The following is a 24,646-nucleotide window of genomic DNA, read 5'->3' on the forward strand; positions in this document are numbered from 1 at the left end:
TTCTCATTTATAGCAGCACCTTTAACTGAAACTTTAAAAGGAAACCTTAAGAAAGGGAAATTAAACTGGACAGAAGAGTGCACAAAAGCATCTGAAGAGCTAAAGGAAAAACTGTCTCAAAAGCCTATACAGTACAAAGTCCGTAATCTGGACATCCATTATCCGTAATGATCTATAATCCGGACCTCAAAGCCACAGACGTTTTTTTTGTAAAATTTGATACCCTTTAGATCATAATTGCTTTTATTTCATAAATTACAGTTTCATATTTTTAATTGTATAATTTCTGCATGCCATCTTACCAGATTTAAATTGATTATGTATAATCTGGAATTGCCGAAGTCCCAACGAGTCCGGATTACGGACTTTGTACTGCACTATATGCACCTGATTTCAATAAGGAGTGTATTTTGTAAACTGATGCTTCAAACTCTGGTATGGGTGTTATTTTAGCTCAGATGAATGAGACAGTGAGTATCTATTATTATACCTTACTAAGAAGTTTACAGAAACTGAAAAAAGGTACTCTACCACAGAAAAGGAATGCACCACCATAATATTGGCTGTAAAGATATGCAGTGTTATTTAGACGTGCATACTAAATTTCTCATTAATTCTGATCATAATCCCTTAGTTTGGCTAAAAAATAATGTGAGTCTAAAACTATGATGGAACTGCTCTTATATGCGCCCTCAGGTCGCCAAATTTCACACCAAACATTTTTGACGAGAAACTCCACGCCGCCATATTACTACCTAAATTTTTTGTCTACATTTCGAATTTTAAGCCTAAAATATCGCCAAAAGCGCGGTTTTTGCACATGCAAAAACTACGTTTTGAAGACACAATTTAAGCTAAAAATCTGAAACAAAAAATTTAGATAGCAAAAACATAAAGTTTCTAACCAAAAATATTTGACAAGAATCCATGTACACAGCGATACGTTTTAACTTAAAAAAACATCTACGAATTGCACATTCTAGTCAACGAAGGAATCTACGAACTATGCACACCTTGCTTCAATAAATTAACATAACAACAATAACAATTGTATAATTTCTGCATGTACATAGCATTCTGTTTAAAGTTAAAAAAAAAAAAAAAATCTATGAATTGCACAATCTAGGCATTGCACACAAAGCAACCAGATAAACTAAACAAAATTACAAACAGTTCAAAAAATGACAATAACAACAGAAATTCATAGTAAAAAAACAATGAACATAACATTCTACAATCACATGTCTTTTTGAGATTCAAAATTTTGAAAGTAACGATAAAAACTTCCTCCAAAGTTAACATACTACATGAACACCACAATCCAAATCTTAAACTCTGCTGACAGCCACATACTTTAATAGCAACCATTTGACTGCAAATCCACACAAGAACTATTAGAAGCGCCCTTCTTCGTCCGAGTTCTCATAGCAGCTCCGCATTTTAGACTTCGTTTTAAAAGTCCCACAGAATTTCCAAAAATACACTTCGATCCTCATAAACACACCCATGAACAAAAGACGCTTTAACAACTCAAACATCGTACCTTTTAATACTAAATTTACTTTCCTCACAATCTAAAATATGTGACTGAAATCTTGCTACACATCTATTATTGCAACACGCCATTTCAAAACACACATGACATGAACTAACAGCAATTAAAACACTCCAGCAAAAGATTTTTCAACATCAACAGGGTTGCCATACAACACGCAATTGTGCCAAAAACCAGCGCAGAACACATATCGCCACATTTGGTGATATTAGGGCACATATAGCAGTAGAGCTTCTACGATTTATGAGATGGGCACTAGTATTATAACCCTACAATTACACTATTGTTCTTAGAAGTGGTAAAAAACGTAAAAATGTAGATGCATTAAGTCATACGCCCTGGCCTGATTAAAGAATTTGTTAATTTATATTGATAAAAAAATCTAGTTTGTTCTTTCCTCTTTTCCTGACTGTATATTATGTTATATGTTGTATATCAATCATGAATTGTGTTGTTTTGAAAAAAAAAAAAAAAAAAAACTTTAATTTATAAAATAGTCAATTAAAGTTTATCTGGAGGGGAGAGATAGTAATATTTATATAATTGTTAGATAATACTTGTCATAAAAGTTAAAAGTACTGACATTGAGTTTACTTAAATAATAATTCACTACACTCTTAAGTTTTTATTTATAACATGAGGGTGAAACTTAAATGTACAGTAGAACAAAATACAGGCCTGTGGAATGTTCCAACCAGATATGAAAGATACTTTTAAAGAATGTTAATGATATATATTTTTCTGTGAAAATTAAATCTTTTGATGGTCATCTCGCCCATATTTGGGAAGAAAGAATTGCTTAATCTTGCAGATGCTCAAGGATTAAAGAAAAGTTGAAAAGAAAGCAGTATTTATTCAATATGTGAGATACCAAACTTTTGCATTTTGAATTATTTATAAATATTACCAGTTAACTGTAAATAAAATCATGGAAAAGAAAAGAATTTTTTTGAATTAAATTCTTCTGAACTAAATTTTTGTATTACACCACTTTCAGTATTATTTCCTTCAAAACATTTTTTTAATAATTTTTTTCCAAGAAAGATAGTGTTCAAAGAATTAATATTAATAGCATTAAAAAATACTACTTTTGCTAGCTATATTTGAATTATAGATTGCTTTTGTAAGATTGTTTCTTGCTAACCAGACTGCCAGTGCTTATGGCAGATGAAAGACATTAAATAATATTACTATCTCTTAGAAATTTAGCCTCGGTTTTCTTACTTATTTCTGTAGCCAGATATGTACGAAGTTTTCACTTTAATAATTATGCAGAATTTAAGAGAAATTATGTGAATTCAGGCTGTACCTTTCTTTTCTGTGAATTACTAAGAATGTCTATATTTGAATCTTCAGAGTAGATTCCCTCCCCCTTAGATAAATGAATAAAAAAGTGTTAATTTTCTAAAACTGTCGTTCATGTATTTTGTAACTTGCAATGATTCAACATAGAAAGATGTATTTTTAAAAATGATTTTCTTTAAGTAATTGTAAAAACTTTAATGATTTTATGATGTAAAGGTTATAAATTTTTTATTGTTTCTATTCCTTTTTTAATTGTTGCTGAATACTATTTTTGTTTTTCAGGTTATCAAAATTAGAAGTTAACAAATTAGATATTAGGCATTTGCAAGATGGGAAGAAAAGGTAATGAATTAGAATATTTTACCGGTATTTTCTACATTTTATTTCTTTGCTGGATGCTTCTTCTTTTAATTTTATACTTATTTAAAAAATTATTTTAAATGTATACTTTGTAATTATTTTTTTTTGTTTTATTATGAATTGGATATAGTATAACATATAAATATAGCATAGGTTATAATATAGTAGCTGATATAGCATACAATCTGCTTCACACAAACTGTAAACACTTTTTTTTTTTAAATTTATTTTATTTTTTTTTTTTCTAACCAACCAACGGTAGCTGCACTATAACTTGTAAATTCAACCATTTTATCCCAACTTAATTTTTATCTACTACAGTTTAAAAACTGTTAGTTATAAGTTAGAAAAAATATTCTGTGAAGCAGTTTTTCCTTTCTTAAGAATTATCTCGAATAATTCCTCAGCTACTTTAAATTCATCAGCAACACACACTGTACAAAAATGGCAAGCTGTGATATATGTGTGATGTCATTATTAAGCAACATGCATTGTACGAAAATGACAAGCTGTGCTATATCTGCAATGTCTGATGTCACTATCGAAAACTCCAAAATCTGATTTTTTTAAAATTTAACAGACATCGTGAATCACTGGCGATTTCATTAATATTCTGTGTTACTGTGCTGGCTGACAAACTGATATTTTTAAATTGTTGTTTGTAAGGTAATCAAACCAGATAAACCTATGTATAGATCTTATTTCTCTTGAAAACAATCTGCTCAGTATTCATTATTGTGTGTAATCAACTACACAGTTGCATTTTCATTTTCAGTCAAAGGCAACAAAATATAGAATTTGTTGACTGCGCCTTTGATGTTTCTAGTTTAATATCTTAATTAATAAATTAATAATGTAGCATATAAGATTTTGTTTTGTGTAACTTGGAATTTATAGCGTATGTCACACTGTCAGTTTTTTTATATTCCTTGAGGTTCTGAGCTTAGACTGGATCTTTGTCTCTGTTATTCCTCATTTGTTTTGCAGTACTTTAATCAGTTTGTGTCAACTTTAATCATCAATCATTTCTTATAGTTATTTACAGATTATTTTGCCAGAGAGTTTTTTTTCTTTCTTTCTTTTTTAATATATGTTTAATTTAACACATTTATTTCTCTTTCCATTAGAAAACGTTCTCGATCTTCTTCTTCTTCAAGCAGTAGTAGTGATGATTTAGATGGACTTTATAGCTCACATCGCCGTAGGTTAAAAAAAATGAATGAAGTTGAAAGACTTGCGGAAATGGAAAGATTGAGGTAAGAATTCTAAAACTATATGCATGAAATAATTGTGCAAATCATACATGTTTTTGAAAATATTTCTTGGAGTTTTGTAATCAAATTTCATTGACTTTTGATTAAGGTTAGTATACTCAATTTTTCAAAATATTCTAATTTATAAAGAATCTTATGATGAAAATTTGCTGTAATATTCAAGCAATATACAGAAGAGGTGAATATCCAAATGTAAAATGAGGCAAAATACAAACTTTGGCTGCCATTTGCTAAAATGGGTAGATTTTTTTTTTTTTTTTTTTTTTTTAATACAGAACCAAAATTTGCAAAAACATATGTTTGTTGTTATGAAAGCTGTTAATTCCAATTCAATGTATCCCAAATTAAAATTGCAATCTCTTATCAAAAATTATAATTTTAGTAATTCTAATTATAATAAAAATTGTAATGTATAATATATTATAATAAAATTTGCATTTATAAAAGTTGAATATTATATCACATTTACTTATGTATCTTGCCCTTTTGTACTAATTTTATCACTTGAAAAACAAGAGGAGGAAAATGCACAGTATGTACTGTGTCAAAAGCAGCAGCTCAAATGATATATATATAGCGCATTAAAAAGCTCACATAAAGCCACACTGATATTATTATATTACAGTATATTTCAAAAACAAGAGGAGGAAAATGCACAGTACGTACTGTGTCAAAAGCAGCAGCTCAAATAATATATATATAGCGCATTAAAAAGCTCACATAAAGCCACACTGATATTATTATATTACAGTATATTTCAGCTTATAATATGTACCAGCATGTAACACACAACTAATTTCAACGTAATTTCAAACTACATTTAAAAATTTTTAAGTATTTTCTTCATATAATGCACACCCTTTTCTTCTATGAAGAAACCTGAAAGGTACATGTGCGATGCACGTATCTTTCGAAGTGATTCATAGATTTTTCCCAGGCTTTTGAATAATGATATACTGAATTAACAAGTGATAAGGGGAACACTATGCATGTGGGGAAAATGCTTGAGGGAGTAAATAATTCTGGCAACCGGGTATGTTATATTCAATGCAGATCTATGCAATAATGTTATAGAAAATGGCACACAATTTGGGGAAAGAATGCACTTCTGACTCGAATGAAATCGTGGAATCAGGAGTTGGATATTTTCTCTTTCTCCAGTCATTTGAACCTGTAATTTTGAAATGAACATTAAAGGTTTCAGTAAATCACATTTTCTTTAATTGAAGTACAGTAGATCTGGTTTTTCTTTTAGTAGTGAATATGGTTCCTGCTAAATGAAACAAACATAGTGCTGTTTAAAATGCAAAGTTATTCAATTCGTGAAATAAAATCAAAATCGTGCATTTTGTTGAAAGCTGCAGCAAATGGGAGAAGTATTAAATCACAGTAATTAATATGCCTAAGAATAATTTTTTTTTTTTTTTTTTTTTTGCGTAATGAAATTGTCTATCCTCGAAGAAAGTGTTACGAACTGGATCTTAGAAAATCTGCAGAATGGATTAATTCTTAGAAAAAAAAAAAAAAAAACAGTGTATGATTATTTCTTTTAAAGTGGGCAGAAAAGAATGCAAATGAAAGTGATAACTTTACAGCATCTTTGGGTTGAAGTAGTCAATGTGGCAAGTTTCCAGAAGTAAATTGTTGACCTCTGAAGGCAAAAAAATTATTTACTGTCTCTAGTAATGTTTGATATGATAGGAAATAAAACAGTTGTTGTAAAAGGAACAAAAATGGTACACATGAATGCAACAGATCATGAAAATTCTCAGTTCCATAGTACTTTTCTGCTTAGCAGACTGTACAAAATTAAACTTGTGATTATTTTAAAAAGAAAAATGATGCTGAAATGTAATTTCCCAAATGATATCTTCATTCATGTTCATAAGAAAGGATGGATAAACAAAAATGGTGTAAAATTGTGGTGTTTAGCAAAAGCATACTGCTGACTAAAAATTCTCAAGTCTTTTTTTAGTTTAGGACATGCTCAGATTCCATCTAACAATTAATTCCAAGAAATTGATGAAAGAGATTAACCCAGACATGACAGTAATTTCCTGCAGATTAAAACCATTTGTTCAGCTTTTAGATGTGTATATGTATAAACCATTCAATGAAATTTAAAATGACAGTGGAATATGTGGATGTAAGAAGCTGAAAAAGCAATCATAAAAGCGACCAAATACATCATATCATCTGAAAATATGTCTGAGTGGATAATAAAAGCATGGAATGAAATTAAACCCACCACAATTCAAAAGTCATTTTAAAAATGTGTATCTAACAATCTAGATGGAACAAAAGATGATTATTTAATTATGGATCAGAGTAACAGTGATGACGAAGATGAAACAGAACTCGATGATGTGCTTGAAGCCATAATGGAAAATGAATATGATGGACTTTTCATTTATCCAATAATGAAAATTATTAAGTTCATAAGGTTTGTCATTTCTTTTGTATTTAGCTGCACATAGATGTATAATTTTTGTATTATCATATTCTCCTTATTTTTAAATGCATCATTTTTATATCTGGCGTAGAACACACACCTGTAAATTTCAATCTTATTTTTTTTTGTGTAAGTTTGCGTTATATGCCAGAATATACTGTAATTAAAATTTTAATAAAATTATAAAAGTAGAATGTATCAGTAAGTAGTTATAATTTTAACTATGGTCCTTATCAAAATTATAATCTTAGTACCTCTTAATTTTTCATATTTTCATTTGATATCTGTTTTATGTGATATATGTCATTATATTGTTAATTTAGGGCATTTTTTTTTGCTCTTCATTTGGATTTTGATTACCCTTCATGCAGAATACTGCTACTCCATAAAGAAGAGAGACCAGCTTGCATGTCTTTCTCCATATCAGATTTTAAAATTAGTGCCAACTTGAAATTGAACTTTTAGTACCTTTTATTAAACCATGATTGCCTGGCTTAAAAATCAAATTATTAACTGTTATGATACTTTTTTTTTTTTTTTTTTTTTAGTTTTTATTTGTATGTTTAAAATTACATTCTGATCTTTTGCAGGAGGCAAAAAGAACTAGAGTCAAAAATGGTTGAAGAAGAAACTTCTAAACGGATAGAAGAAATTGTTGCCAGAAGAGTAGAAGAAGAATTAGAGAAACGAAAAGATGACATTGAAAAAGAGGTATTACGTAGGGTTGAGGAGGCGAAAAAAATAATGGAAAAGCAGATGCTGGAAGAAATGGAGAGGAGGCAAAAATTGGAGTTGGAAGCTCAAAAAGCAAAGGAGGTAATAGCAAATGCTATTCTCAAGAAATCTGTGATATATATTTTCTCTCTTTTTTAGGCATTAAAATTTGTATCATATTTCTGAAAAGGAATAAAAGTTATGTTGTAAATAGAAAAATGGGTGGTTATTTTTCTTTAAGTTAAAAGTATTAAAAGTAGAATAAACTTTGAAAATTTTGGAATTTTTGTCTATAAAATTGAGAGTTTTTGTAGTCACAATACTTAAATCTGAAGACACTAACTCTTATAAGTCTGTGCATATCAGTAGTTATACTAATTTAATTTGATTAAATATGAAAACAGTCCGAATATATAACGCTTTTTTTAGAATTGTGCTCCTCAACACACAGGTTAGATCTGAGTTCAACACACAGGTTAAATCTGAATTGTTACTTTTTTAATTATTTCTGGATATTTATATATACATATCCATTTTAAAATAATGTGCACCTAAAATTTGAGATTAAAAATCAAATAGCTAAAGGTTTTCTTAAAAAAAAAAAAAAAAAAAAAAAAAAAAGATTTATTTCTTATCGTTATGTGCACAACCACCATTATACGAAGGAATTTAATTTTTTAGGAACTTCTTGTATCACCCCTGACGAATTTTTTTATATTCGAATGTATACATACCTTCCAACTTACTGTGTATAATATGTATACATTTTGAAATTATTTTTTTAAAATAATATAATGAATCTAAATTTTTCGAGTTTTCATAATTTATTATTATTGGCTTAGATTTTCATTTGTGAAAAAAATATTGAGAGATTCCACTCAATTTCCTCAGATAATAAGGACTAATTAATTAAGCATATGAATATCATTTTAATTATCCAGTTTCCTTATTTATATATCTGTAAAATACTTTTATTTTTTTTATTTTAAATCAGAAATTATTTTATTTTAAATCAGAATTATTTTATTTTAAATCAGAAAAGATATATGTGTCTATAAGTAAGATGCCATAAGGAGGGTGAAACACTAATATATTATCATAAAAGATAACATATTAGTGTTCCACTCTCCTTATGCCATATCTTTAATTTTATGGATGCATCTTTTCTGAGTTGGCAGGTATGTATATGTGTCTGTATATATATTTATATAACATGTTTTAATTCATGTATATTTCCTATTGAGGTTTCATTTAAATTTCAAATGAAAAGACAAATTTTGAATGTAAAAGATTCAATTTATTTTTATCATTGAAAAGGGGAGGAGAAAGAAATATGTTACTTCTGTGTAAAATTATCCAAAATATTTACACTGAAACTTCCATAAATTATAATTATTTGGGAAAAATATGTAATATATAAATATTCTGGTATTTTAATCAAGCTCATATTTGGGTAAGAAGTAAAACTCAGTTTACATGCTTTAAGAAAATCATTCTGTGATTAAGTGGACTTTGACATTGATACTGTGAAGTAATTTGCTAGATTTCTGTACAGTAAAAGCTCAACTATCTAGAAAATGCAGAAAATGCCGAATTCTGCATATGTGAAAATTTCGAAAATGGAAAATGTAAATCGCAGTAAAAAAGCCAAATGGATGGAAGAAAAAAATTCTAGTCTAAAATGAGTATATTTGTTATCAGATTTAAATTAATTCAGTTTAGAAAAAGAAATAGGGTATTTTAGACACAAATGCCAACATAAAACATCATATTCGATTAAAAAACACTGTCGACCATGAAAATTCATGGAAATCTCATTAAATGTGCTAGCCATACTGGTAGAAGTTTGAAGGAACTGGTTGCTCTTTCTTTAGTTAGATAATGAACATATGCAAGTTACAGACATTGAATATTAAATCTTAAATTGCTTGTCATAATTTTTCACGCTGGACAGACAGTGTTTATCCATTTTCACATAAGTCATACTTTTCTTGATGCCATGTTAGCATCAAATGCACATTGTTCCATTGAAGGCAAATCCTAAATTTTAATCATCTGCTTTGCAATTGAAAAGCAGATAAATGACACTTACCTTATCTCTCTCTCTCTCTTTTTTTTTTATTGTAAAAATTAAACCACCGTACTGAGAATTAATCAGGTTTATGCAATTAATGAGTGTTACCTCACACTTACCCATTGTTGGTGCTACATTACACTGTTTAGTGACAGTTTTTGTTTGATTCTAATTGTAGTCCTACTTATGCTTTATATTATTATATATTGATATAATTATATATATAAATTTTGATTTATTTGTAAGTTACAAATTTTTTTCTTTGCTTCATTTTACGTTCAACAAAAGTTTCCAAAATTTGAAAATATTCTGGCTGTTTGAGCTTTCCTGTTAGCTGAATACCTGGATAGTCTGGCCTTTTCTGTATTAGCTGGCTGTTTTGAATAATTATCAGTTAAAACAATATAAATATAGTAAGAGGGCAGTTTAAGTATACTGGTTTAACCTAATAGTCTGTCATCATGCAGTTCATGTTATCTGACACATTTTGAATCTCCTGCCATTCATTTTATGAATTTATCAGTAGGTAGAGGCACTTTTAGTAGCATTCAAGATCCATATGTTTAATTTACAGCTGAGTATTTTGGTTTCATAGTTCTCTAATATTTAGTTACATTGTAGCCATTCAAGATGTCAAAGAAACTAAGAGATGCAGAAAATAATTGTAAGCTGAAATCATTATTTATTAAAGACACTGTATGATGGGATCGGATGGTCACTTGTATGGTTTAAAAAGAATAAAAGAGGTATTTTCATTTTTGCTGAAAATGAAGCCTAAAAATCAAGTTGCAGAACCTCATTTAGGACCATTAAGGAAGATATTTTATCTCTTGTTTTTAAACTTTGTTCTGCCATTGATATTATAGTAATATGTATATAGAGTTAAGCTTTCAGGCTTGTGATTTTCTGTGGCTTGGTAGCACCCAGGTCTGGATAAAAAGTTTTAGACTAAGAAGTACAATCTGTATTTAGACACTTGTATTCTTTCATTACTCTTTTTTCAGTTGTTTTTTTATCACGATCATTATTCATTCATTGTTAATGTATATTACTTTTTTATGCTACAGTAATGCTGAAATTATTCTTTAAATTCAAAATATTTAAAGATGATTATGGGCTGCATTTTCTCATATTTTTTGGCATCTGTTTGCTAAATAAAAATCAAGGTTAAAAAATGCAGTAATTGTTTTAAACATAAAGCTAAACTAATGCCTTTTCATTAATTATTAGAACAATATGCAATTAATTTTTCAAAGATAATTTATGCCTGCATATTTTTACAGAGTACCTTGAATAACAGAACTATTGATTTCATAGGACATTTACTATTTTAAAATTTAATGTGCATATTATAAACAATTAAATATTTTCTCAGTTAACAACTTCTAACAGTCCTTTTGTTGGGGTGTAAGGTCTGTATAAGTAAAAATAAAACTGAATTAATGCTTGGCAAATAAACATATTCAGTTTGTAACATTCTGGTCTGATGCTCCCATACAGTCGAGTGTTATGAATTTATAGACGATTGTTTTCAATTATTGTTTGATGTGATTAATTCCATCCTTCCCAGATCTATTCATGGATTTTTTTAAATTTTTTTATTATTATATTTATTTATTATAGGTATTATATTTTACTTCTGAGATGTCAGTTTGTGATTACCTTCTGCCATCCGCTGTAATAGAACTGTGGCATTTCACCTCTTGAGAGGTTTCATGGCAGAGACTTCAGTCATTAAATAATATATGCAATTTCATATAATGACTATGTCATCATAATACAGAATTTAATTTCCAGAAATCATGGCACTTTATCAATTGACATTCTTCTTCACTCTTCCATTTAAATGGTCTTGTATTTATTCTTCATTTAGATGGTCTTGTTTTCATTTAGATGGTGTTAGTCTTGTATTTGTGAGTGTAAAAAAAAATATATATATATATATAATGCTGGAGTATAACTTATCCTTCCAAAAATATCTTATGAAAATAAAGATGTAAAAAATTTTGTAGGAAAATATAGTACAGATTTTCATTCTGCTGGGATATTTCTAAGCATGTTGATAATTAGCACTGATTGATTGTAAGGCATGATTGGACAATTGTCATATACCCTTATAAAATAATATTTTTGTATGAAAGAGTACATGTAAATATGTGAAAAATTTTGCAAAGTCTGAAAAATAGTTGTTTGTTTGCTTAAGAGTTTGAAGGTCTTATTGACAATATTTTCACACTCAGAAGACTTAAAGCTGATTGCAGTTCTGCTTCTCCTAAACTTTCCTGAGGAGATATAAAGGTTTACACTTAAAGATTATTAACTTAAAATTTGTGGAAAATATATCAGAATGTAAAAACAACAACATACCAAAAAATTTAATTTTCTATTTTAGAGTCTGGGAACTCTGATAATGGTATGAATGAGTAAGGTAGTGATTTCTTTTGCTATCTATGAATGCTAAAACTGCAGAGGGTGTTTGCACATTTTCAGAATTATTTGGATAAAGAATAAAAAAGCAAATGTTTTGGAATACAAATTTCTGGCAGCAGCTTATTATTTGAAATGAGAAGTATCGTCTACTACTTTTAAATTTATTCTTTCAAAATGTTGCATTTAAACAAGCTGGGGATTGAAGGATTTTTTTTTTTTTTTTGCTTTTTCTGAGAAATATTCGTATGCCATAACCTCAAAACATTGTAAAATATATCGTATTAAAATTTCTAAGTATAAAAATAAACAACCTTATTAATCGGAAGGGAAAGAACTGTCAATCATTACTTTTACATACAAAGAAGACTATTAATATATACCCAATGAAGGTATCTACTGTTTCTAAAATTAAATTGTTAATAACGAGATAAATCCGCTGATGCGTAAATCAGTTGCAAAGTCTAAATGCATCTGTAGCAACAAGAAATAAATTAATAAACCAATATTTACAACTTAAAGAAAGCTAAAAACATAATCTTCATCAGCTTTTACCGAGGCATGTGCCTGAATGCAGAAAAATTGTATAACCTTGTATGAAAACAGTTTAGCAGGAGATAAATGGAAATACTTTGTGAGCCTTGATGAAGTATGGTTTACCAAAATAAGCATTTTGGCTGAAAAAAAATGTCTGTTTATTATTGGAAGTGAAGAAAAAAAATGTACAGAGCTGGTTCCATCCAAATCAAACACTGTTTTTATCAAGAAGTTTATGATTGTCATAAAATTCTCTTGCAATGAACAATTCAAAATAAGAATGGAAAAAATTTTTTTAAAAATCTACTAAATGTACTGTTAAAAGAAAGTTTTATACCTCATATTTGCAGAAAAAATTCCACTTGTTTATCCCAGTGATTTTCAAAGAATGAAACTTTCTGAAGACAAAGCAACAAGTCATACTTTGAAAAGTACCACTGCATTCCTTGAAAAAATGAAGACTGGTGTAGATATTGCATATATGCCTTTTTTCACCTATGGACTGTAGCACCTATCATTTATTGAAAAGAACTCTTTCCAAGTGCAGACATATAATAATTGATAGATTCTGGAAAGCAGTGGAAGAGGAGTGGAAATTAGTACTCTTAGAAATTTTAAGAAAAACCCTTCTATCATGGAAATTGCAATGCAGACTTATAGTCCAGAAAAAGGGCTATCAGATCAAAGCATTTAAAAAAAAATGTTCTATTTTAAACATCAATGCTTATTTAAATGACCTCAAAATCATTCTAAAAATGTGTAAAACATTTTTCCCTTCCCCTCAAAACAAATTCTTCAAATTGTGATCATTTAATTATTAGCTGGAATTTCAGAGAAGTTTCACTTAAAAATGAATTTTTATACATTAAAATTTGTATTAGAGAAATTCATGAAATATGGAAGTTTCACTGTACTCTCGTTTAATTTGTTTCGTACATATAAAGTTTCGAAGATTACATTAAATTCTTAAAATTTTATGACAGACCTTGTTATATATATATATGTAAATAAGAGTGCAGGGTTTTATTTAACTGTAACTCTGCAAATGAAGTCATTCAAGAGACCTGGCTTCTTGTTACTAGTTATGTAGAGTGGTGCAGAAGTTGCCATGCAAATGTTTAACATAATTTTATTTTTATTATTATTATTATTAATTTTTTTTTATTTATTTTTGATTGCTGCAAGGTTAAATTTCATTATACATAACCACATGGCATTCTCCTGTGGTGAAACTGACAGTCTTATAATTCACAATAAAATAATTTATTATGTGCAACAGAACATACTTGCAACCCCTTCCTCCAAAAGGAAAAAAGTGTGTGGCAACTTCTGTATTCTATGTGAAATGTGTTTTAAAACTATTTCACATGTACCTTGCTTCTGCCACATGTCACAAACTCTTCAGTTGTTATACGTGTATTTTTGCAAGTAATGAATTATAAATTTTTCTACATTACTCCCCTTAAGAAAAATTAGCACACTTTTGTTCTTTCAAAACTAATGTTATAAAGTTTTCCCATTTAATATTAAAAATAACATAAATAATGCCTGTTCTTCAATGCTATTCAAACAATACATTGTACTACTTATTTTAAATCTTTTGTAATGAAAATTTAGAAAGTATACAATAAAGTTTACTTATTTCAGATGCGCAACATATTCAAAGTTACAGCCCATTTCTAAAAATAAAAAATGATCGTGGTATTTTAATCATTAAAAATGCAAACATTTTTTGTTTTTGTTTTAATGTGAATAAATTTTTGAAAATACTCTGAACAGATTCTCAAAGTGTGAAAAATGCTATAAACAGCTGAGAAGGGCTTGTTTGCGTACTTTTAGTAATTAAAAATTGTTTGTATATATTTTTATGTTTACTTCATTAAAATAGTAACTTTTTATAATGAATTCAAATTCGCTAATGTTATACTTGCAACATATACTTATAAATGTTTTATTTTCTGTTCCCCCCCAAAAAAATGAAGTATTTGAGGGTTAAGAAGTGTTTTTCCCCACCCTTCTTAAAAAAATTTAAATTAATTTAATTATTAATATATTTGAATTTTTGGAAAAGGATTTCATCTTGTGTCATAGCTGTAAAGATATTTGACAACTTCTGATCTGAAATAATGTTAAGTTTCTTATTGTATATATTTATTGAATATCAAATAGCTTTTCAAAATTCTTCTAGGATCCTAATAGGTGAACATAACAATTTTGTTGAAAAACTATCAATAAAATTAAGTAAAAGAAATTCAAGTATAAAATTTTATATACATTTACACTTAAATAACCCTTTGTTTTAAACTAGAGTTGAAAAATTCTTTATAATATACAAAGTAACTTTTAAACATTGCAGCACATTTTGTCTACATTAGTAAAGCTGTTAATAAATAACTTTATCTATATCAATTCTTAGGTAATATGCTTGAGATTAAGATAAATGTAAATCTAAAAATAAAATTATTTATAGCTTTCATAGCTTTACATAATTAACCACTTGTGCTTAAAAGACGTGGCATGCACATCGAGATGTTTTTGTCTCAAACCGCGCGCAAAAATGAAAATAACATGGTGCACATGTCGCCTAACAACGAGATTGTTTATTTTTCGAGTTACAGCTCTGGATTGCACTGACAGACGCGGAGCGTCGTAAATGAGACACTTTACCGCTTGTTATATTGTAGCGCGTGGCACCGCAACCGTGAAGTTTAGTCGTAGCACAAGTGGTTAATACCAAAAATAAAATTCTGTAGAGTTCTTGACTTTTCGCAATCATATTTATGATTATTAAACTATCATCTTTAGCATAATATATTTTGCTAAAAGCAAATTTTTATGCATGAACAGTCACTACCCTAAAACCAAAGATATTTTACAAATATATTTAAGAAAGAGATATCTAAATCTTATAAAACTACAACTCGTACGGATAGGGAAGCTTTCGACCTGAAGCTAAGTGCTGCTCCACCGCTCTTACAATCTACCATGTTGCGACCCCACGGAGCAAGGACAGACAAAGTGGTACCCGTATGGTCCCTGCCGAGCCTTACTCTGTCCCGAGAGCCCTCAGGCCTTCTGTGAAGTATGTTTTTATACCCCCGTGTTTGAGACTGCCTAGGTACAGATCCTAATCAGTACTTTACAGGCATTCGCCTGAGTCAACCCCTGGAAGGACTTATAAAACTACAGTTAAAAATATTTTTGTCTTAAATGAACTAACTGTGAAAGATTTCGTGATACTGCATACCATTAAAAAATGCACGATCTTATTAAGGCAAAAAAATAATTGAACTTTAATGCTTAAAGCCACTGATTTTTAAAAAAATTTTTAATTGTGTAGGTTGCTATGTAACTTTATACCTCCTACCATGTATGGTAAAAATTTAACAGATAAAAAAGTAGCTTTTAATAATGTTTCACCAAAGCTTCAATTTGTAGAATCTGTATAAAAAAATTTCTTTAACCAATTTTGTTTATATTCAGTTTTTGAATTTTCTTCCCTTAACATAAAATGCTAAATAATTTACAGAATATTTAATTGACAAAATATTTAATTGAGAAGCATTGACTGCAAAATGCTGTCTCTTTTTTACTGTAAATAGTAATATATATTGTAAAATTTTTACCGTAAATAATAATATATATAGTAAAAAAAATATTTCTTATCAATGTGAGGGTTTTACTTTTAAATGAAAAAGGTCTAACAACTAATAAGGGCTATTTTTAGTGTTTTGTATAACTGTGTTTAGACTAGATATTAAAGAAATGTGTACTTCATGTTTTTGGATTAAGAAAAAGAAAGAAAAACTTAACTATTGTTGTTTTTATTTCTTTGTGGTAAGTAATCACTATGCTTCATGGCCAGATCTGTTATCAGTTCTGTGCCTTGTTCCAGATTCAAATTTTAATAATATTGGAGTATATTATCACATTGTTTTTGAGCAATTCATGCGCTTCCTGCTGTTACAACTGCACAGTGCTCTTAGCAAGCTGGAATGCACATTTTCCTGTGTTGAAGATACCGTCATCATATTTGACTCTTGCAAAACACAACTTTCGCTATAAAACTCTTATTCAGTGTTCAGTTCATTGAACTTAAATCACAGAATTTAATGCATAGCAAAAGGGCCAAGATAGGAAGACTTTACATTAATGACTTGGAAGTAAAGAACTTTTTAAAGTGTCAGGAAAATTATAAAGAAATGGAAAAGTTGGTGCTTTTAATTGGGTAAGTTACAGCATTTTTTAGCCCAATTTTGTGATATGATTCTGTTCGTGTAAAAAATGTATGTTTCAAATTCTTAATTCTTATAGATCTTTCAGCATGGTAGGGAAATAGATTTTTAATTAAAGTTTTGATTACAGCTTTGATCATTGGAACTCGTTAAGTTCTGAAAAAGCATCTTAACTGAGATTCCGAGGATTCCAAAGAGCAAAGCATTTTGATTTATTGTTGTATTATAATCATTGTTTTATTTCAGATGTCAAGTGTAATATTTGCACTTGCTGTTGTATTGCTAATGTTACCTTGTGAGGGGGTTTTCTAGGACTGGTTTACTGAATATATGTAAAAGGTTCCAAAATATGCATGTTTTTAATTTTTTTTCCTCTTTGCTATTTCCTGTTAAATTAGTTATATTGTAAGATTCTGAAGTCTACTTTACCTTTTGTGTCTTTTGATTCTCTTTTGAGCATTTAGGTACACATCAGTTGGTGTTTCTGGATTCTGAAATGGAGAGCTGTTCCAACTCAAGCTGCATAGTAAAATTGTACACAAATTGCAATCTGTGATGTAAAACTACATTTTAATATAAAATTATCATGGAACATAGGAATACTCATCTTAAAAAAGTTTATTTCTGTAATATTGTTTTGCTTTTTAATGTTTCTTATATGAAGGTGGAAAAAAATTGGTTGAATCATTTAAGTAATAGGTTTTTAGCATTTTTGAAAATCTGTATCTTCTAATGTAAATTTAAAATGATGAAATGGTGATGTTTGGTTTGGGTTTTTTTGTTTTAAAAAGTTAAAAATCCTAAAATATAATCTAAATCTTTCTTTGACAGTGTTTTTATGTAAGATTTTGAAGAATAAGATGGTAGTTGCATTTCTACCATTTAAATTCAGTGTAGTATCAACATTGTTAAAAGAGCATGGTAAATATGTCGTGTAAAATTTTTTTTTAAATGGATGTTTAAAACACTAAATAGCTGATTTTTTTTTTCATAGGTACATACAAATGTTTCTCTTCAGATGCTACTTTTGAATTTAATTGGTAGAACAATAGTGCAAATTGTAAAAACATGTAATCATTGACTTATTCTTCAGAATCTTTTAAAGTACTGACTGAAATTCCTTTTATTTATATTATAAACTCATCTTTTAGGAAGAAGAAAGGAAAAAACGGGAGCAATTGGAAAAAATTTTGGAGGAAAATAAGCGAAAAATCGATGAGGCTCAGAAAAAACTGGTAATGCCTTAATTTCTTGCATTTTAATGTTCAATATAAATTGATAGTATTTTGAATATTTCTATGCTTTTTGGTCATCAAAGAACAAATTTTACTCATGCTCTTGATTTAGGTTATATGTTTCATATTTCATATTTTTGTGTAGGAGATAGTAGAATAAATGCATAAATAGAGCAGTTTCCGTCTTTTTTGTAAAAGAGAGTTTGAAACTATTCTTTTGGCAACTTCTATAAATCTCTTGTTTACAATATCTTATTTTGTTTTATGTATTTTGTTTGCATTAATTATAGTAATCAAGAGATCCTAGAAATAATTTACGAATGTATAGACAAATAAAAAAATATTTATGTATGAAAGTTATATATATATGTATGTATATATATATATATATATATATATATATATACAGTGATGGCCAAAATTGTGGACACTTTTGGAAATTTTTATGTTTTTGAACTTTGTATGCTTATAGAAAACATTATGTTTCACAAAATGCAAACTTGTATATATCATTTTAAAGAGAATTTATTACTGAATTCAATGCAAAACACAAAATTCAATTATTTGCAATACAAAAAAGTTAAACGATAATAGTTATCGATATACATTAGATAGTGATGATTGCAGTGAGTTATCGGTACTCAGTAGGGTACCCTTTATTTTTGATTACAGCTTCACATCGACGTTTCATTGAGCTGACAAGAGTTTTAAGCTTTTCTTTCATTATCACATGATGCCAGGAAACAATTACAGCCTCAATTAGTTCCCTTTTATTTGATGGGCGCCTCATTCAGACAAGAGTTTTCAAACGGTGCCACAAATTTTCGATAGGATTGAGGTCAGGACTGTTTCCTGGCCACGACAACAAGTTAATGCTCTTTGTACAAAACCACTCTTTCGATATTTTGGCCGTGTGGCAAGGAGCAGATTCCTGCTGAAAAATAAATGAAGCATTGTTGGGAAAGAGATCTGTGATGGAAGGTAGAAGTTTTGGTTTAGAATAGTGTCAATGTATTTTCTGGCATTCAGTGTCCCATCGATGACATGAAGGCGACCAATACCATCTGCTGACATGCATGACCAAATTATAACACTAACTGGGTTCTTCACAGTTGCTTGAATGCAGTCAGGATGTAGCTCTTCTCCTATTCTACGTCTTGCATATTTTCGCCCATCGCTACCGAATAACGATATCTTAGTTTCACCACTCCATATAACTTGTGACCACTGATTATCTGTTGAATTAATGTGTTCCTTTGCCCACTGTAGTCTTTTTTTTTTTCGTTGCTGAAAATTAAGATAAAGCTTTTTTCGTGTAATTCTACCTCTCAGTCCAACATCTGTTAATGTTCTCCTGATTGTTCTTTAACTGACAGAAACACCAGCATCATTCAGATCACTTCTGATGGCCGCTGATGACATTTTTCTATCTTGGAGACATAGTTTTTGTATTCTTCTGTCATTAATAGATGTGGTGCACCATTTTTGGCATTTTCCTTTGTTTTTTATTGAATTTGTCTCCTGATATTGTAAACAAAGCTTTTGGACTCCAGATGTAGTCACTGAACCACCGATCTGTCTTGCAATTTCAGCATAGGAAAGACCACTTTCTCGTAACACAATAATATTACATCTCTTTCTAGGTGTCCAATCTATTCGTTTATTTGATGTCATTGATTCTTGACTAAATATTAAAAATTTAAAAAAAAAAAAATCCTACTTGTAATTGCAGTGTATAAGAAACAGATCCTCCTTCTACAGAACAAAGCAAAATAATGAATTGTTTCAAGTGTAAACATGATGTCAGCTTCTACTGGCAGTTACTAACATTTTGATTGGTTCTCAGAACAAGAACAGTGATTGGCCAGGAAAGCTGGACATTACAAACCACTTCATAACTGTGTTTTTTTATTTATATTAAACAGGGTTCGTAGCTGTCCTTACAAGTGCTTATAAGTCCTTATATTTGAAAATAAAATATAAAGGCCCTTATAGGTGCTTACTTTTTCTTTAAAGCCCTTATTTTTTGTTTTTAGTGCTTATCTTTTGCTTTTAGTGCTTTTTTTTAATCCTTTTTTTTTAATGAACGTGCATTTTTTTCCCGTATCAAAGCTGAAACTAAATAAACAACTTTTCTTCCTTATATGCAACGTCAGATGGTGAATCATACTCCCGGAAGTTGCTTTCCCCCTTTCTCTGCATTAACGTAACCTATGGTGTGTGCGAGAGTACAGACAGGTGCACGTCGTTCTATTGGTCAAAAAATTGGTAGAAAACGGTAGAAAATTCCGGTACATTAGGTATTCTTTTCCTTCCATCCAAATACTACACACGTTTGAATTTCTATCAAGATTTTAATAATTTGCATTCTCGTTCCGCGTGGTCAGTTCATATTCGTGTTTATTATGATTGTCATGCTTATATTATGAGCATATGCATGAATATTTATAATAATATACCGTATTTATGCAAATCTAATGCGCATCGTTTTTGGCCAAATGTAGTATTCAAAATTGGGGTGCGCATTAGATTCGAGTGCAAAGTTCGCCGATGACGTCAACCAAATTTAAATCGTAACAATGGATTACTGTATTTCTCGACTACATTTACTGTTACATTTATGGTTGACACATTATTGCATAGAGGATACAAACTGCAGAGTACGTAGTCACGAAATGGAGGGCAAGCAGAGAAGAATGTCATATGACGCTACTTTGAAACGTAAAGTAATTCTTTATCCTGAAAGAAATGGCAATAGAAAGGCTGAGAGAGAGTTAAACGTAGCTGAGAGCAATGTTCGCTTGTGGCAGCAACAGAAATTGGCACTGTTTGCAACTAAAGCTAGAAGAAAGAAATTCACTGGCCCTCGCAAAGGAAGACACCCTAAAATTGAAGAAAACGTTTTGGAATTTGTACGTGAAAGGAGGAAGAATGGACAACCTGTGACTAGTGACACCATAAGAAATAAAGCAAAAGAGGAAGCTGAAGTTCTTGGAATATCGAAACAAGAGTTTAAGGCTAGCCGTGGATGGATGGATCGGTTTATGAAGCGGATGGGTTTATCTCTAAGACGCCGTACAACAATATGCCAAAAGCTTCCTGCAGATTTTGAGGGAAAACTACTAACATTTCAGAGGTATGTCATCACACTTCGGAAGGAAAAGAATTTTTCAATGGGGCAAATTGGCAACGCTGACGAGACGGCAAAATGGTTTGATATGCCTCGTAACTACACCATTACGGAGAAGGGGACTAAGGAAGTTACCATCAAAACTTCGGGATGTGAAAAACAACGCGTAACAGTGATGCTGGCAATAACAGCAGATGGGTGCAGACTTCCCCCTTTCTTAATCTTCAAACGGAAAACATGCTCTAAAACCCCTAAGAATGAAAAGCTGTTCTCAGATGATGTCATGATTCGAAACCAAGAGAAGGGGTGGATGACAGAATCATTAATGCTTGATTGACTCCGAAATGTATGGAAACGTCGTCCCTGTGGGCTCTCTAATCCACCATCAATGCTTTGTCTAGACGCATTTCGTGGTCATCTGACCGACGACGTAAAAAAGAAGATGCACAGCCTAGGCAGTGATCTTGTTATCATTCCTGGAGGGATGACGTCTGTGTTACAACCCCTGGACGTTAGTATAAATAAACCTTTTAAGGGGTACGTTCAGGCGGAGTACGAAAAATGGTTTTGTGAGCCAAAGCGTGTATTGACCCCGACAGGAAAAATTAAGCGTGCTGCACCGCACATTGATGCACACTGAGTTTATGCTGCCTGGAAAAGCATCAAAGCACCAATGATTGTGAAATCTTTCAAGAAATGCTGCATTTCAAATTCATTGAATGGCAGTGACGATGACGTTCTCTGGAACGCTGAGGATGACGATGACGATGACGATGATGAGCAAAGAAGAAATGAATCTGCTTCTGACGAAAGAGCCGCGAGGATTCCAGTGATGAAAACATTAGTGAATTAAGACGTTTACTATTAATCACTGATTGTAGAAACTGTTAGCTAGATAGAAATGTTACGATTTATTTCATGTTCATATTTTACGATAGGTACCGTATATACGGTAGTGCTAATTAACAATGATTGTTTCACATGACAATAGTCCACTAATAGGTTAATTCTATGTTCTGCTACTTTATGTATAAATCCATTGTTGTATAAAATATGGTATCTAAATTTAAATAAAATTATCATACCATTAATTGATAGTTTATATACAAATCCATTGTTGTATAAAATAAGATTCAATAAATTCCTCATATCATTGATGCGCATTACATTCGCCGACAAACAATTTTTTTATTATTTAAAGTTTTAAAATGGGGATGCGCATTAGATTCGATGGCGCATTAGATTCGCATAAATACGGTAGTTGCAGTAACTGCTGAAGTATAGATAAACTTCCAAAAATGGGGGTATTTTTACACATATTAGCTTTCTAAGGAATAATATGGCTTAAATAAAAGGAAAGTAATCGAATAGTCAAAATAATTTTTTTTTTTTTTTTCCAATACGTTATACAGTACAGAGGTTGGGAGGTTTTCCCCTTCCTCCGCAAAATCTCTAATATTGTAGCAGCGGACTTTTTTTATTTGTCATTGTCCAATCTGGATTGAATAGGACTGAAAGTTTTTGCAGTCTGCCCAACCTAAGCGAATATTGATTCGATTCCCGAAATTTAATGCAGTCTGTTGAAAATTTGAATCAGAAACACCCCAGATTAGTAAGTCTCTTTCTTTTCCTTTATTTAGTTCTTTATTCTCCAAATACCTGCAGCTGTTGATTCCGATTGCGTAATATCACATGTGGAAGAAATATGCCGCACGTATTGTGCAATAACGTTTGCGGTATTTTGCAGCGATAATTAATTTTGATGTTCAGTCTGAGATTTGTTTATGAACATCTAAAAGAGTTTTACTGTGCTTTCTAAGCAGAATATTTCTCAGTTCCGTTGGTTTATTTTTATATGATGCACATCTCGAAATGTCAAAATCATTTATTTAGCTGAGAAATCTATAAAGAACGGTTACAATCTCCCCACTCCTCTTTTTCCAGTTACTATCCGGAATATTCGGCAGTTTCCAAGTATGCGGGTTAGTTAAGCTTTTTCTGTTAAAGGATGACTGAAGCAATTTCCCGTCTTCTGATTTCAGAAATGTGCCTCTTTTTTACTTAAATTACTTTGCTTGGAATATATGTTAAGGGAAAACTGTTATGCAATGAAAATTTAGAAATTGTTCAGAATTTTGATTTAAGTTAAATTATTTAAATATTAATATAAGTGGAAATAATAAATTGTATTTATTATTAGGTGTCAAACAAAGGCAATTAATATGGCTTATTATTATTTATTTTCTATATTTTGAACTGAAATTTCATCATTAAATCTTGTAAAATGGTTTAGTTCTGCATAGTTTTTTTTTCCCTCTCATTGTAAACTAATTCTGTAAATTGAAATGTCATTTGAAATTAAAAAAAAAAAAGTTAATTGTTATCCATGGTTGAGGTAATGCTCATTCTCTTAATAAATATTGCATTGGTCATATTTTAAATTACAAGTCTAATTTTTCTTTTAAGGTTATGCAGTTGTGTGTAATGTAATTAGACAGGTGCTTATTTTTTCCTTAAAATGTGCTTGAAAAGTGCATACCTGCCACCTTTTACGAAAATGCGTTTGTCTTTACGATTTTATGATCGTAATCCATTTTTTACGATTTTTTTCCTTTTTCAAGTTTTTTAGTGATTTTTGTCGAAATTTTAGAATTTTTTGTCAATTCAGTGATTTTTGCCAATTGCATCGTGTTTTACCGCCAACTACCGACTACTTCGAATCCAGTAACCTGTGGTTTCTCCCAACTCGCCGCTTAACCAGCCAATCCAATGCGCTGAACTTGTTTCTCCCACTCTTTTCTTTGTGGGCGCCAGATTATTTTTTTCGCGTTCACTTCAGCAGCAAGGGAATTACTCAGCTCGGACTCAGTGAGCGTGGATTGTCGCATTCTGTTTTTTTTTTTTTTTTGTTTGTTTGCACGTGCTACAAATTTTCTTAATATGTCGTCGTTACGAAATGAGTTAAAAAAAACTGTATTTTCAATATTTTCGGTTTGCCTACAAAGCCGAATTTCCAACAATTAAAGAATGCTTCAAAGGAAATAACTATGCATTTTGCAACGTGTGAGTGTGTGACTTCATAATAAGTCACGATGGAAGAAGCGGCATTGTGAAGCATGTTAAGTCTACAATCAGCTTCTCCAAAATCTCCCCTGCTTATCCAAATTCTTAATGATCTTTTGAAAGAACTTTATACTAAGTTTGTAAAACCGTCCGCTGTGAAAAACAGTGTGTTGATTCGTGTTGCCTATAATAGTTTGGCAAATCAAAAGGATGACAATGATCTTATAATTGGAATCAAACCAGGGAACTTGGAATTTTTTCAATGTGTTAGAAAGTACTTTTCCT

The 24,646-nt window shown here is 30.2% G+C and overlaps 1 protein-coding gene across 1 annotated transcript in view; it reads left to right on the forward strand.

Moving 5' to 3' along the window:
* Positions 1-24,646, forward strand: part of Arglu1 (Arginine and glutamate rich 1) — a 56,981-nt gene that overhangs the window by 14,531 nt on the left and 17,804 nt on the right. The window contains exons 2-5 of the mRNA XM_035367066.2: positions 3,143-3,202; positions 4,348-4,476; positions 7,537-7,762; positions 18,085-18,168. Coding sequence (XP_035222957.1) covers positions 3,143-3,202; positions 4,348-4,476; positions 7,537-7,762; positions 18,085-18,168 — 499 coding nt within the window. The remainder of the gene's footprint in view (positions 1-3,142; positions 3,203-4,347; positions 4,477-7,536; positions 7,763-18,084; positions 18,169-24,646) is intronic.

This window comes from Stegodyphus dumicola, chromosome 3 (assembly GCF_044657685.1).
Source record: "Stegodyphus dumicola isolate Sdum_Otavi_A_Nest chromosome 3, ASM4465768v1".
Classification (NCBI taxonomy): Eukaryota; Metazoa; Arthropoda; class Arachnida; order Araneae; family Eresidae; genus Stegodyphus; species Stegodyphus dumicola.